At 39.2% G+C, this 14,881-nt stretch overlaps 1 protein-coding gene across 14 annotated transcripts in view; it reads right to left on the bottom strand.

Moving 5' to 3' along the window:
* Nucleotides 1-14,881, bottom strand: part of LOC129135439 (RANBP2-like and GRIP domain-containing protein 5/6) — a 78,010-nt gene that overhangs the window by 14,875 nt on the left and 48,254 nt on the right. For 11 of the 14 annotated variants that reach the window (XM_054678704.1, XM_054678703.1, XM_054678705.1 and 8 more), the window contains 2 exons: nucleotides 9,581-9,720; nucleotides 6,812-7,013 (listed from right to left, as the gene is read on the bottom strand). In XM_054678704.1, coding sequence (XP_054534679.1) covers nucleotides 6,812-7,013; nucleotides 9,581-9,720 — 342 coding nt within the window. Of the gene's footprint in view, nucleotides 1-6,811; nucleotides 7,014-9,580; nucleotides 9,721-10,863; nucleotides 13,421-14,881 lie in introns of those variants that run through there. The other 3 variants (XR_008546490.2, XR_008546491.2, XR_008546492.2) reach the window with 1 other exon arrangement.

The following is a 14,881-nucleotide window of genomic DNA, read 5'->3' as shown; positions in this document are numbered from 1 at the left end:
TTGACAAATGCACAGTTATGTACCACCACCGACCAAGGCCTGGCACATTTTTACCTCCTCAAAGTTCTCCCTGGCTGCTTCTCCCACTCCTTGGCAACCACTAACCTGTTTTCTGTCCTTATAGTTCTGCTTTTTTCAGAGTGTCATATAAGTAGAATCACACTGTACACAGTATTTTGAGTCTGACCTCTGTCAACTGGCATAATGCATTTGAGAATTATCCATGTTGCTGAACTGGCAGTGCATTCTTTTTTATTGCTGAGCAGTATTCAATTGCATGGCTGTACCAGTTTGTTTATTCATTTGCCAGTTGAAGGATAACTGAGATCTTCCTCGTTTTTAGCAATTTTAAAGAAAGTTTCTATGAATAATTGTGTACAGGTTTTTAATTAAATGTTTTGGAGATATAATTCATATACCACATAATTCACCTTTTTAAAGTGCATAATTCACTGGTTTTTAATATATTCACAAGGTTTGTGCCTAGGTTTTTGTGTGAATACTGGTTTTCATTCCTCTTGGATAAAGATTTAATTTGGTATTACCCTTCCAGACACCTTTCTGTGTTTTCATACATATATATGTATGACAGTTTGACCTTAGGCAGAGTAGCATTTTCAAAATTTTACATGGGGAAACTTTCTAGAGTTAAAGCCATTTTATTTTTCTGTTCTGTCTGGTTTTATCTGCGTGTTATTTACAATCTGCTGCGTAACAAATTACTACAAACTTAGTACCTTAACACGTATTTATTTCACAGTTTCTGTGGGTCAGGAGATCAGAAATGGTTCTATTTCAAGGTCTCTCACAGGGCTGCAATCAAGATGTTGGCATGGCTGGGGTCTCATCTGAAGGCTGGACTGGAGAAGAATCTACTTCCAAACTTATGTGGTAGTTGGAAGAATTTAGTTCCTCAAGGCCGCTAAACTGATGGCCTGTGTTCCTTGCCTCTGGGATGGTAGCTTGCTTCAACAAAGTGTGCAAGCAGAGAAGACAGAGAGAGTCCGCTAGCAAGATAGAAGCCACAATCTCTTGTAATCTATCATTCTTGCTGTATTCTACTGGTTAAAAATAACTCATTAGGTTAGCCTACTGGCTCTCAAGGGGAAGAGATTATACAAAGGCATGCATTTCTGGAAGAGGGAATGAGGGCAAAGAATTCTGAAAAGTCTGTCTTCCACAATCTGAAGAACTTCTAGAAAGTAGGAGGAAGCGATATTGCTTAGGGATGGACAACTTGGCACTGGTTATGTGTTCCAAGTGAGGTAACCTTGTTCCCAAGAATAAAGAGAACCAGACGACTGTAAACATTTCCCTAAACTGAAATGCAGACTGTTGTATGTTCACCTGAAATGAATGGTGTAAGCTGAATATAAGATTTTTGACAAAATAAAAATTTTGCTGTGTTCTCAGGTCTGGCAGGCTCCTGCCCTTGTGCAAACAATGTTCCTGGCAGCTATTCATCTCCTTAGGTAAATAAGAATTGGAGAAAAGCTGTGCTTAGATAGGGTGCATTTGCTCTTGCCTTGGAAGGCTGTTTTCTGATAAGGTTCTATATCCTCTGCAAATCAAATCAGGCACTTACAGTGTGAGTATGCATTCTCTTCCTGCCAGTCTGGAGATGATCAAAAAGCCTATAACAGGCTTGGCCTATTTTCCTATTGGGTTGCTGGGCGTTTTTTCTTTATTTACTTGTAGAGAGTTTTAGACCTCTGTGTATGTATGGTGTACAAGTGACAATATTCAGATCTGTAAACTGTAACCCAGTCTGGGAGCAAAGAAGATATAGAAAAATGACTTTTACTTCCGGCTTGAGTAGTAAAATTGAGATTCGAATTTTGCATATAGAAGTACTGTATGGCTAACTTATTTGGGGAGCAAAGCTGACTTACCATAAGTCTATCTCAAATAGAAATGAAACACTCAATTTGTGAAATATGCTGAGTTTTAATGCGTGTGGGGGCAGGGTGAATTAACATTTGTGATGCAAGGAGAAGAGCAATCTATACTTACCACTGTCTATTTGACATTGTTTGGGGACTACTGCTACACTCTAAGTCATTTTACCTTATAACGCAGAGTTGTAACACGCTACTCTGAGCAGCTCATGACATCTGCTTGAAATTTAAGTTGGGCCCCTAATATGTGTTTATTATAAAGATTTTGATGCTGCTTTTCAGAGTTGGGTAACCTACTTAACCCCCTAAGCTAATGTTTCCCAAATACACCCAAACCCACAGAAAGGAAAACTATTCCTCATTAACTCACAGCCAACATCATAAACATTTTATATCTAGAGCTGATGATACAGTCAGGTATTTACCAACACTCATGTATATATGTAGAGTTTCAAGAAATAATTGCTTATCCTTACCAGATTCAACATATTCTAATGTTTCACATATTATTTTTATTTCTTAATATTTTTTTAAAGATGGGGTTTTACTCTGTTGCCCAGGCTGAAATGCAGTGGCGTGACCAGGATTTCGACCAGAAGTTTGACTGCAGCCTCGAACTCCTTATAACAAACAATCCTGCTGCCTTAGCCTCCCGAGTAGCTAGGACTATGGGCACATGCCACCAGATCTGGCATATTTAAAAATTTTTGTAGACATAGGGTCTCGCCATGTTGCCCAGGCTGATTCTGAACTCCTGTTCTCAAGCAATCCTCCTGCCTGGTCTTCCCAAACTGCTGGGCTTACAGGTGTGAGTCACTGAGCCCAGCTTGTATTCTTTTGATTAAAAAAAAAATATTCTGAATGTGATCCACCAAATTAATTTCACCATCCACTAATAGGTAGCAACCTGAATGAAAAATACTGTTATAAACTTTACACAAAACCAGAGATTATAAACATTTGCTTCCAAGGAGATGAGAGAGGCAAAAGGTACTTGTTTGCTCTGATGGGCCCTGTTTCCTTCAGTGCCAGGAAGAGTGGCTCTCAGACCTTTCTTCTGGCATCCCTCATGTATGCAGTGTTGGTTATTATTTTCAAGGCCTTGGTAACAAAATGCCCCTAGTGTGACCAGTCAGACTGACAGTCCATATCTGTAATATGGTGGTAAGTTTCCTTTGCATGTCTTTCTTTCTGGCATCTTAGACCTTTTACCTAGGAAATTTTCTTTTTGCTTGAAGTACATCATTAAGAATTTTCAGTGAAGGCAGATTCTTAAAGTTTTTGTTTTCCAGAAGAGATCTTGGAAAATATAAAAGGTTGGCAGTTATTTCTTTTAGTACATGAGATAGTATTACACCAATGCTGTTGAGAAGTCTATTGTGAGGCAATGTGTCTTCTTTCTCTGGCTGCTTTTGAGATTTCTCTCTGTCTTTTTTAGGGGCAGTTTTACTCTTATGTGACTAGAAGTAGATTTCTTCTTTTTTTTTTTTTTAATACTGCTTGAGATTTTATTGGGTTTTTGAATCTGTGGATAGATATCCTTCAACAGTTCTGAAAGATTTCCAGCCATACTCTTCATATATTATCTGTGCTGTATTCTTGTCTCTCCTTTTAGAACTTCGATTAGTAAAAACATGTTTGATGTCTTTTCCCACTATTGTTTTTTGTTTCTCCCATGCTGAATTCTGTGTAATTTCTTTTGAACCATCTTGTAGTTTACATTCTTTTTCTTTTTTTTTTTTTTTTTTTTTGAGATAGGAGTTTTGCTCTTGTTGCTCGGGCTGGAGTGCAATGGCACCATCTCGGCTCACTGCAACCTCTGCCTCCTGGGTTCAAGCAGTTCTCCTACCTCAGCCTCCCATGTAGCTGAGATTACAGGCATGCGCCACCACGCCCGGCTAATTTTTGTATTCTGAGTAGAGACGGGGTTTCACCATGTTGGCCAGGCTGGTCTCGAACTCCTGACTTCAGGTGATCTACCCTCCTCGGCCTGCCAAAGTGCTGGATTACAGGTGTGAGCCACCGCGCCAGGCCTTACATTCTCTCTCTTAAAGAGAGAATGTAAGGTATCTAAATCTGCTGCTAAACCATCATTGTTTTTAATTGTAATAAGGTCTCTTTTATGTACTCACATTGATAAGAGACAAGTAGGAAATAATCTTTAAAGGGCAAACTAATGTAAATGTGTTTTCCTGTCTGTTTACAGGACTTAGCAATGCACATCTTAGAGTTCTGGGTTTCTAATGTGTATCTCCTCTATGAAATTCTTTAAAAATATCTGTTATTGGTATCCCTTAGGTTAGTCTCTTTTAGAACTTCTAAATCAATGGACCCTTAACTTACAGGAGCCACCTGGACGTTAGCAACATCTACATTAAACATGCTGAGCTTTTAAAAGAGGCCTGTTAGACATGCTGAGTATTTTGAGATAGTATCATTGTTGTATTGAAAACTATTGAAAACTTTAATTTTAAAATGCAAACGTTCTTAAAGTCCTGGTTAATTTTGTAACTATAAAATTAGTTATAATTTTGAGATTTCTGTCTTGTTTTTTATAGGGGCAGTTTTACTCTTAGGTGACTAGAAGTAGATTTCTTCTTTTTTATAACTATAAAATTAGGTTTACTTTTGTTAGAATAAAGACAGTGAATTTGTAATTTGAATAAGTACTAAAAATATACATGATGTATTCTTATTTGGGCCCTTGTGACAAAAATACTATTGTGGCTATAGAAACCTATCCTATAGTTTGAAGAACTGAGATTACTGTCAGTATTGAGAACATTCCTCCTTCATCGTTAGAAAGATTAAAAACCAGGTTCAAAGAAACTATCAATACTACTTATGAAGTATGTCTGTAAAAAAAATTAAGCCTGAATCTTATCAGGCCTCTAGACCAGGGGTTCTCAAGGTATGGGCCCCAGACCAGAAGTATCAGCAACAAATTGCTAAAAATGCAGAATCTTGGGTCAGAAATTGGGGACCAGCAATTGGAATTTTAGTAAGTATACCAGATGATTCAGATGCCTGCTCAATTTTGAGGATGACTCTTATCAGTTTAGTTATTAGGATTTACAGGGGATGGGGAACATGTTAAAGAGCACCAACTAGATAAGGTCAATCAGTCAAAAGTAAGATGTCTGGACATTCTGGGCCTCCTGATGTCTTAGAAAGCACACAATACCATCTATGATGTGTTTTTGTCCACCATCCCACCCAATTGCACCTGGATCTTCCTATTTATAGGCAATTGGAACAAGTTCAGTGTTACCCTGTAATGATTAAAACCCAAATATAGGACTGCTATAGCATAAACGACCACTTTCTTCAATTAATAAGTGGCACATTAAAAATATACTTATATATATAATTGTTATAGATTAAAAAACAACAAAATGGCCGGGCGTGGTGGCTCACACCTGTAATCCCAGCACTTTGGGAGGCCAAGGCAGGCAGATCACAAGGTCAGGAGATTGAGACCATCCTGGCCAACATGGTGAAACCTCGTCTCCACTAAAAATAGAAAAATTAGCTGGCGTGCATCTGTAGTCCCAGCTACTTGGGAGGCTGACACAGGAGAATCGCTTGAATCCGGGAGGCGGAGGTTGCAGTGAGCCATGATCGGACCACTGCACTCCAGCCAGGGTGACAGAGCAACACTACGTCTCAAACAAACAAACACAACAACAAAATAAAGCTTAAGGAACATCAACCAAATGCAATATATGAGCCCTATTTAGGATACTATAAAAAGACATTCACAATAACACAGGCAAAATGAACATAAACTAGGTATAGGTGACAGAGAAATCCAATAAACATTGAATTATTCACTGGGGAAAGAAATGATGTGTGGGATTTAAGTCTCTAACTCTCCCCTATTTACGCCAAAAGACTGTCCATGAGTTGAAAACTGTTAGAGATGGGTGACAACTCAAGAGAGATTATAGCATCTTCCTTGTGCTTGTAAATATCAAAAATAAAAGTAATTTAAAACTAAAACAAAAACGAAACCATAATTCTTAAGATGCAGCTTGAATTCAGTTAACTATAGCAGTTGTATATGAAGCATTTCAAAGAAGTTAATAACATCACAGTATTAAATCCATCTGACATGGAAACCAACTCTAACTACATCATAGTTTTTTTTTTTTTTTTTTTGAGATGGAGTCTCGCTCTGCCGTCAGGCTGGAGTACAGTGGCGTGACAGATCACTGCAACCTCCGCCTCGTGAGTTCAAGCGACTCTCCTGCCTCAGCCTCCTGAGTAGCTGGGACTACAGGCGCATGCCACCATGTCCAGCTAATTTTTGTATTTTTAGTAGAGACGAGATTTCACCATGTTGGCCAGGATGGTCTCAGTATCTTGATCTTGTGATCCGCCTGCCTCGGCCTCCCAAAGTGGTGGGATTATAGGCATGAACCACCGGCGCCTGGCCTATGGCACAGTTTTAAAACTGCATTTGCCTAGAAAGTGGACTGCTGTATATAGACCAAGTGTTGGGCTATATGACTCCATTGTCTTAGGCTATTTGGGGTTGGAGGAAGGAAGAGGGGTGAAGTAGAAAAGGAACAAGCTAATAAATGTTTTTTAAAAAGTAGAATTTAAAACAAAACCACGTTCAGCTGAACACCAGAACTCAACACCAGGATAAAAATCCAATTTTCAAAGAGCTAGAAGATCAAGCTAAGCACTTATTGTATTTTGCTGAACGTTAAAATTATATAAATGTACTACAGTTGCCTCAAGATGTTAAAAAGTCAGCTTTTCAAATCTAGTCACGGCCTACTCATATGACAGACCCAATTCAAATGAGCAAAATTGAAAAGTTACACATACAGACAACTTCTCAACCACCAGGCTGTTTAGTTTAAGTTAGAAGTCAGAAGTTCTGAGACTCTCCTTTTACCCACCTTGAGCAACCGCAGCAAGTTTTCCCTTTTCTTCAGGGCTGAGCTGCAACATCGTATTTATAACAGGAAGAAGTCTCTGTCTTTCACTACCTGGCTTCAAGAAAATGAACTGCAGCAAGACGTTCTTCAAGTATTCCAGGTTAGCTGCAGGCTTCTCTCGCTCTTGATTCCTTTCCAATCTTCTTATTTCACTTTTGAGAAGCTGGTGTTAGAGAAATGAGTTAAAAATGGGCTTTAGGGGCTTCTGATTAAATATGGCAGACTGAACTCATGTATTTTTCTTCTCTTCCCCCCAAATTTCCCCCTTCCCTCCATATGGCAATAAAGGAAGGAATTCAGTTAACTACAGCAGCTGCATGTGAAGCATTTCAAAGGAGTTTATGACATCACCGTATAAAATCCATTTGACACGAAAACCGGAACTCCAACTATGAGATAGTTTCAAAGCTGCATTTGCCTAGAAAGTGGATTGCTGCATATGAACCAAGTGTTGGGCTATATGACTCCATTGTCCTAAGCTATTTGGGGTTGGAAGGAAGAGGGGTGAAGTAGAAAAGCAACAAGCTAATACAAGAGGAGAAAAAGTAGATGAGACACATCAAGAAATTCTCACGAGAAACAGATGAAGAGGTGGAAATGAGTCAGTCCAGCAGCTTACCAAGTATCACTGACAAGAGGAGAGGATGCATCCTGTGTAAATACTGGAGTTCTTGTCTCAGAAGCACAGGGTATCATGGAAATGGAGGTGAAAGCTGGGGAACTGATGGAACGTCTCCATGAGGAGCAACTAACTGGAGCCATGGGTTGGTACCAACATGTTCCCTCTGCCTTCTACTTTCGATAGAAACTAAGCCAGTATGGCATGGGGCTCTGAAAATGGGCTGAGGGGAACATCGGTAGCCTCCACTAACCCTCTGCCCCTACGCTGTTCCTAAAGTCCCAGGCAGTTAAGACGTCCACAGTGAACGGCACTTAATCAAAAGTTCAGACACAGTGAAAATTCAGGAATATAAGACAATGTAAAACACTATCAAAGAAATGAGGCAAAGAACGATATAAAAAAGGTAATATCATGTTCAAGTCTTTGAGGAAGATTTCCAGGTTGAAACCAAGCCATAGCTTTTAGTGTATTTTCATTTTAGGTTAGGCAAGAAAGTTAGCGAACTTTGTCCTCAAACCTAGGACCATTTAAAAAAGTGACAATAAAGACGAAGAAATCATGAAGAGAGTATAAATTTATGAAAATATAACATTTGGCCAGGCGTGGTGGCTCATGCCTGTAATCCCAACACTTTGGGAGGCTGAGGCAGGCAGATCACGAGGTCAGGAGATTCAGACCGTCCTGGCCAACATGGTGAAACCGTGTCTCTAGTAAAATAAAAAAAAATTAGCCGGGCATGGTGGTGCGTGCCTGCAGTCCCAGCTACTCAGGAGGCTGAGGCAGGGGAATCGCTTGAACCTGGGAGGCGGAGATTGCAGTGAGCTGAGATTGCACCACTGCACTCCAAACCTGGTGACAGAGCGAGACTGTCTCAAAAAAAAAAAAAAAGAAAATATAACATTTAAATAAGTCATTTAGGTTTACTGGGCTAGTGATTTGTTAGCTATGATAATGTTTTTATTAGTGGGAAAATGTTATTTTATAGAGATGCATACTGAAGTATTTAATGGTGGAATGTCATGATATATACAATTTACTGAAAATAACTGAATTCGGCTTTAAAATAATCTGACAAGGATAGCTAGTGGCCTTGCACAGTGGCAGGACAGATCTATTAGGAGCAGCAAAGTACAGGGGAAAAGCATGTACTTTTCAGACAGCTATGAGTTTGAATTTTGTTCCACCATTTACCAGCTTCAATTTTTCTCTCAACCAGTGATGAGATTAAGTAATGTATGTAGAGCCCAGGGCCTGGGTCATAAGAACTCCTCAATAAGCAGTATGACTATATTCTGAGGGGTGATTTATCAAGTGAGGGTGGAAATACCTCATTTGAGTAATCCTCAACTGTTCTGCAACATTCCTAGATGTTTCTGGTGTCTACTTTAAACAGGAAAAACTTCCCATGCCACTTTGCCATCTCCACCTGAAAACTTGTTTAGTAGTTCAGTACTATAAATATCAGTTGAATAATTTAAATTCACTGGTTATCTTTAGAATTCAAAGACTCACACCCATTTTTTATTTAAGCATATGTGAACAATGATTTGTGAACATCTCTCTAGTTTCTAAATTTATTAGGGTTTCTTAGGAAAAGTAGGAATTAAGAAATAATCTTTATGTAATAGGTGTAAAAGAAGTATTTTGGCTGGATGCGGTGGCTCACACTTGTAATACCCGCACTTTGGGAGGCCAAGGCAGGTGGATCAAGAGGTCAGGAGATCGAGACCATCCTGGCTAACATGGTAAACCCTGTCTCTACTAAAAATACAAAGAAATTAGCCAGGCATGTTGGCGGGCACCTGTAGGCCCAGCTACTCGGGAGGCTGAGGCAGGAGAATGGCGTGAACCTGGGAGGTGGAGCTTGCAGTGAGCCGAGATCGTGCCACTGCACTCCAGCCTGGGTGACAGAGCAAGACTGTCTCAAAAAAAAAAAAAAAAAAAAAAAAAAAAAAAGGCAATATTTCTCACCATCGGGAATCTAATATAAAGATCAAGATGTTATAGATGCATCTGCAATGTGAATTTTTAAACTTGGGTGCATGTGTATGGAGGGTCCAGAAAACCAAACTGGCGGTTTTCACGGTGGCCAGGTTTTCTGATCTCACCTTAATTTGCTCCATAAGGACTGCATTGGCTGCCTCTGTTTCCCGAAGCAGGCCGTTTAAGTGATCTGCACTTTTTGTGATGGAACTGAGCTTCTGAACCAATTCTTCTTTGGTAAATTCAGCATGCCATAATGGAGGCTCTGCAAGATGTTGTTCCAAGAATTAATTTTCAAAATCATACATTACAGATGAAGATTCTAAATAAGAAAAATCTAAATATAAATATCTTACTATGTGATATTTTATAGGTCTGCTTTCTTTGCCATTCATCTATTCAGCATACCTCAATCAACAGATTATGTTGTAGGTGACACAAATAAAACAGTATCTCTGTTGTAAAGCATGTCATCTAACTGAATAAAGCCCTATGAGTCCCAGTTCTGAAATTTGTCAGAATTGTGTTTATAGACAGTTTTATTACACATCTTCTTCCCATCTATTAATATTCCAAGATTTTATGTCATTTCACGTATAAGGAAAGCATTAACATTTACTGGTCACATATCATGTTCCCTCATAAGAATCTTCTATCAGGCGGGGTAGGTATCATTATTCAAACTTTACAGACGATGAAACAGGCTCACAGTTGACAGGTAATTTTTGCAGAAATCACAAAGTCAAATTGGCTTCTGGAGTCTGCTGCTCTATCATGATGCCTCCATGTCACCACTATTAACTTTGCCTGAAGGAACCATGACTTGCAGTTTCTACCCCACGTGGTCAGTGACCATGAATACAAATGACCCTTACTCCAGGTGATTCTGAAGTTTCAGGAAGATGACAGATTCCCCCTAAATTTTGAACAGTAATATTAATTACAAGTAATAAAATATACCAAAACATCACTACAAAAATTTAGCATTACTTCATCAAGAGGAATAAACTGAAACTGTCAGTTTCTTGGAAGGGTGAGAGGATAGTTCATCCTGCTGTCTAATACCCACCACCTATTTGTGACTATAAACTTCCCACCACTTATTTATGGTTCAAGCCTAGGGCAAGAGCTAGCATTTTATTTTTAAAAAGATTTGTTTAATAATTTTTCCATTTGGACAGTGTGATGGTTAATACTGGGTGTCAACTTGATTGGATTAAAGGATGCAAAGTATTAATCCTGAGTGTTGTCTGTGAGGGTGTTGCCAAAGGAGATTAACATTTGAGTCAGTGGGCTGGGGAAGGCAGACCCACCCTTAATCTGGTAGGTGCCATCTAATCAGCTGCCAGCGAATATAAGCAGGCAGAAAAACCTGAAAAGGCCAGACTGGCCTAGCCTCCCAACCTACATCTTTCTCCTGTGCTGGATGCTTCCTGCCCTTGAACATCACACTCCTAGTTCTTCAGTTTTGGAACTTGGACTGGCTCTCGTTGCTCCTCAGTCTGCAGATGGCCTAGTGATCGTGTAAGGTAATACTTAATAAGCATCCATCCATCCATCCCATCCATCCATCCAACCATCCAATTAGCCCTGTCCCTCTAGAGAACCCTAATACAAACAGGTAGTGGAATATTGAAAGAAATTTCATTGGAGCAGCCCAAAAAAGCATATGTACCTTAGAGTAATAGTAATTAAATAAGACTGTGAAATCAAAGAAGAAGAACATATTTAGACAGAGTAACAGACCAAGTTTAGTTTCGGGAGAATTAAGCAGCTGCTCTAAAGACTGTGTGTATGTGCTGGCGGAAGACACAGACTCCGTATCAGTTGTCTCCGTGCCTTCTCCCTCTTCTCGGGTTACAGTGTGCATGTCTAGAAGCGGGAGGTCTGTGTTCTCCTTTCTCGAAGGTTCTTCAAAGATTGTTGAGAGGAAACTGGGCCTATTAGATTTTTTTTAAAGGTTAAGTGTGAGATTGTTCAAAATCTATTGATTCGGCCTTACAGAGATACACAATAAAATGAAAATATCAAAGGATAAGAGTAGAGGAATTAAGTAACTATAAGATAAGTGAAAGGTGTATGAAGAATTGCTAAAACATTTCTTAAAATTTAGTCATCAAGGCCGGGCGTGGTGGCTCAAATCTGTAATCCTAGCAGTTTGGGAGGCTAAGGTGGGTGGATCACGAGGTCAGCAAGTTCAAGACCAGCCTGGCCAAGATGGTGAAACCCTATCTCTACTAAAAATACAAAAATTAGCCAGGCACGGTGGCAGGTGCCTGTAATCCCAGCTGCTGGGGAGGCTGAGGCAGAGAATCGCTGGAAACCAGGAGGCGGAGGTTGCAGTGAGCCAAGATCACGCCACCGCACTCCAGCCGGGCGACAGAGCGAGACGCCAGCTCAAAAAAAAAAAAACAACAACAAAAAACTTAGTCATCAAACTTTTAACTACGTTAGTCATTTTAATAGAAGCTATAAATTAATTGCTACTAGCTAAGATAAACTGTTAGATAACACAGCTCATAATATAGTACTACTTATTTTTTATTAATTTAGAGTAGAGGGCCAAACTACTGCTAAATGCTGGCCAAAATTAAAAGACTAGATTCTAGCAATTTTTCAGGATTAGGTATTTCAGATTGCTGCATACTTCTTGAAACACACTTGCTGAAATCTGCTTGGTAGACATCCTCAATCACTGCCCTTATACCTTTACCTCTGCAGCTTCTTAATTGTTGCTGCTCACACCTACAGTGCTCATACAGTTAAGAGCCCAGAATCCAGGGCACGGAACTAATCAATTATATTGTCTAGCAAGACTTTCCTGTTTGCTGATAAACTGTAAAGTGTTATTTTTTCTGAGACAGGGTCTCACTCTGTCACACAGGTTGGAGTGCAGTGGCACGATCTTGGCTCACAGCAACCTCTGCCTCCCAGGCTCAAGCCATCCTCCCACCTCAGCCCCACAAGTAGCTGGGACTTCCGGGTGCATGCCATCCCGCCCAGATAATTTTTGTATTTTTAATAGAGATGGGATTTCACCATGTTGTTCAGACTGGTCTCAAACTCGTGGCCTCATGTGATCCACCCGCCTTGGCCTCCCAAAGTGCTGAGATTGCAGGGGTGAGACACCACGCCTGGTCTAAACTGTCAAGTTTATCAGGCCCTTTGACATGTATTGGTTTATTGACTCCCCAAAATCTGAAGTTCAGAGAAATTTAATGACTTTGCCCAAGGTCTCATAACTGAGTTAGAAACCAGAATTGTAATCTAGATTTTTAAACTTCAGATTTCATTTATTTTGCATTTCACTAAATTGCCTTAGTCCTGACTGCCCTTTCTGAAGCATTTTCCTGAGTTTCTGGTAAGCTGACTGCTTATTCCAGTGCTGATTGCTAGATTACAATCTCTTGTGCAACCTTTGCCCTGGCTGATTACTTCCTTTGTTGATTCTTTGGCATATGTTAAATTCTTCTGAAGTTGCTTTTTTACCCTAATAAGTGACCGATAGCTGCTAATGCTCCAGTGACAATATTTCCCATGGGAAACCAAAACACCATCAACTTGCTACTAAAATACTGCATCATCATGGCTGACATTTTTCCATTTCTTCCTGGAAGCAGAATGGAAGATACTGGGTACGGCTGAACTAAAACTCCAACTAGTTGTAAATGTGAAAGCAAAGAAGCTATATTGGTTATGCAATTCTACACATTCAGTGCCGCTTGAGTGTTTCTAAGTTCCTTGCTCTAGCTAATGTTTCTATTTAAAAAGTAGACAAATTTGATGACTAACGACGGAGAACACGAAACAAATCTGGTGAATACCAGAATTAAGACATGTGTCAGCCAGGCGCAGTGCCTCATGCCTGTAATCCCAGCACTTTGGGAGGCCGAGGCAGGTGGATCACGAGGTCAGGAGACCGAGACTATGTGAGGGAGAATCTTCAGGTTTTTTCTTCTCTTTTGCTGTAACACCAGTCAAAAAAATTGACAAAGATAAGGTATTAAGTATTGACGTTAATACTCTACTTGAAAATAAAAACCATGGAACCTATCTATAGGTTAAAACAGCATACTGATAAAAAACACATATACTTTGATGCAGAGATGTACGATAATCATGAATTAGAATTAGCATCCTGATTTAGTGTTCTACCAAAAACCCTAAGTGAACACAGAATCCATTTAAAACCAAAGAAAACAAAAAAAATCTTGTGTTTACTTAATAGTCATTGAAAAGAATTACTACAAATTTCTAGAATTTAAAAAGGTTAAAAATTTTAAAGTGTTGCCTAACTATACTTAGCATACAATAGTTTACCAAAATATCCATGCATTTGCAGCAATTGAAAAAAATCTTAAAACATAAGCAAGTATTAGTATACATATGAAACTAATCCAAAGCCAACTGTGATTAGTTCCTGTAAGGAAAGTTAACAATTGCCAAGAATGGAAGGTGACTAGAGTTGCGTCTAGTTTGCCTGTGTTCAAGCATGATACTAGATAAAATTAAATAAAAACTGTGACTCTATGGGTAGCTAACACTATAAAATCTAAGACCATTCATATGGCTGAAAACAACCCATCCCCAGCCACCATCAATGCAAAGGGCAAAAAATTAGAAACAGAAAAAACTTCTATATGCAACCTGTTCTGATCCATTAATGTAAAGAAGAACTTCTGGCTAAAGGAGTTTAATAAAGTAAGCCAGTTATGAAGCATGCCATGTATACCAACTGGTGACAGGGAAACATTCTGAGAGCTATGGTGTCCAATATGGTAGCCTAGCCACATTCTATTAAAACCTCACAAGGTGGCTAGTCCAAATCAAGACATGCTAACAGTAAGTGTAAACACACACACTGGATTTTGAAGACTTGGTGAAAAACAATAATGTAAAATATCATTAATTTTTATATTAATTAGAAGTTAAAATGATATTTTGGACATAATGAGTTAAATCAAATCTATCGATAAAGTTACTTTCATCTGTTTCCCTTTTTAACTGTTTCTTTTTATTCTTTTTAATATGGCTACTAGAAAATTTATTTATTTATGTATTTATTTGAGATGCGGTCTTCCTTTGTCACCCAGAGCTGGAGTGCAGTGATGTGATCATAGTTCACTGAAGCCTGGAACTTGTGGGCTCAAGTGATCCCTCTGCCTCAGCCTCCCAAGTAACTGGGATTATAGGCACAAGCCATTGCACCAAATGACAATTTTAAATTACATACACAGGTTATATTTTCTTTCTATTGGATGACACTGCTCTGCAGAACCAGTGCCCTTCCTTTTACAATGTGAAATTTGTCCCTCTCCTTCATTATAAACAAAAACTTAGTATCATTTCCTAGCTAGGAGAAATAACACTACAACGTAAGATACAGATTCTTGTTCCACTTCTGCTATTACTCAGTAAAGACCCCT

This window comes from Pan troglodytes, chromosome 12 (genome assembly GCF_028858775.2).
Source record: "Pan troglodytes isolate AG18354 chromosome 12, NHGRI_mPanTro3-v2.0_pri, whole genome shotgun sequence".
Taxonomy (NCBI): domain Eukaryota; kingdom Metazoa; phylum Chordata; class Mammalia; order Primates; family Hominidae; genus Pan; species Pan troglodytes.
Note: the sequence above shows the minus strand (reverse complement) of the source record. Positions and strands in the feature narration are given on the sequence as shown.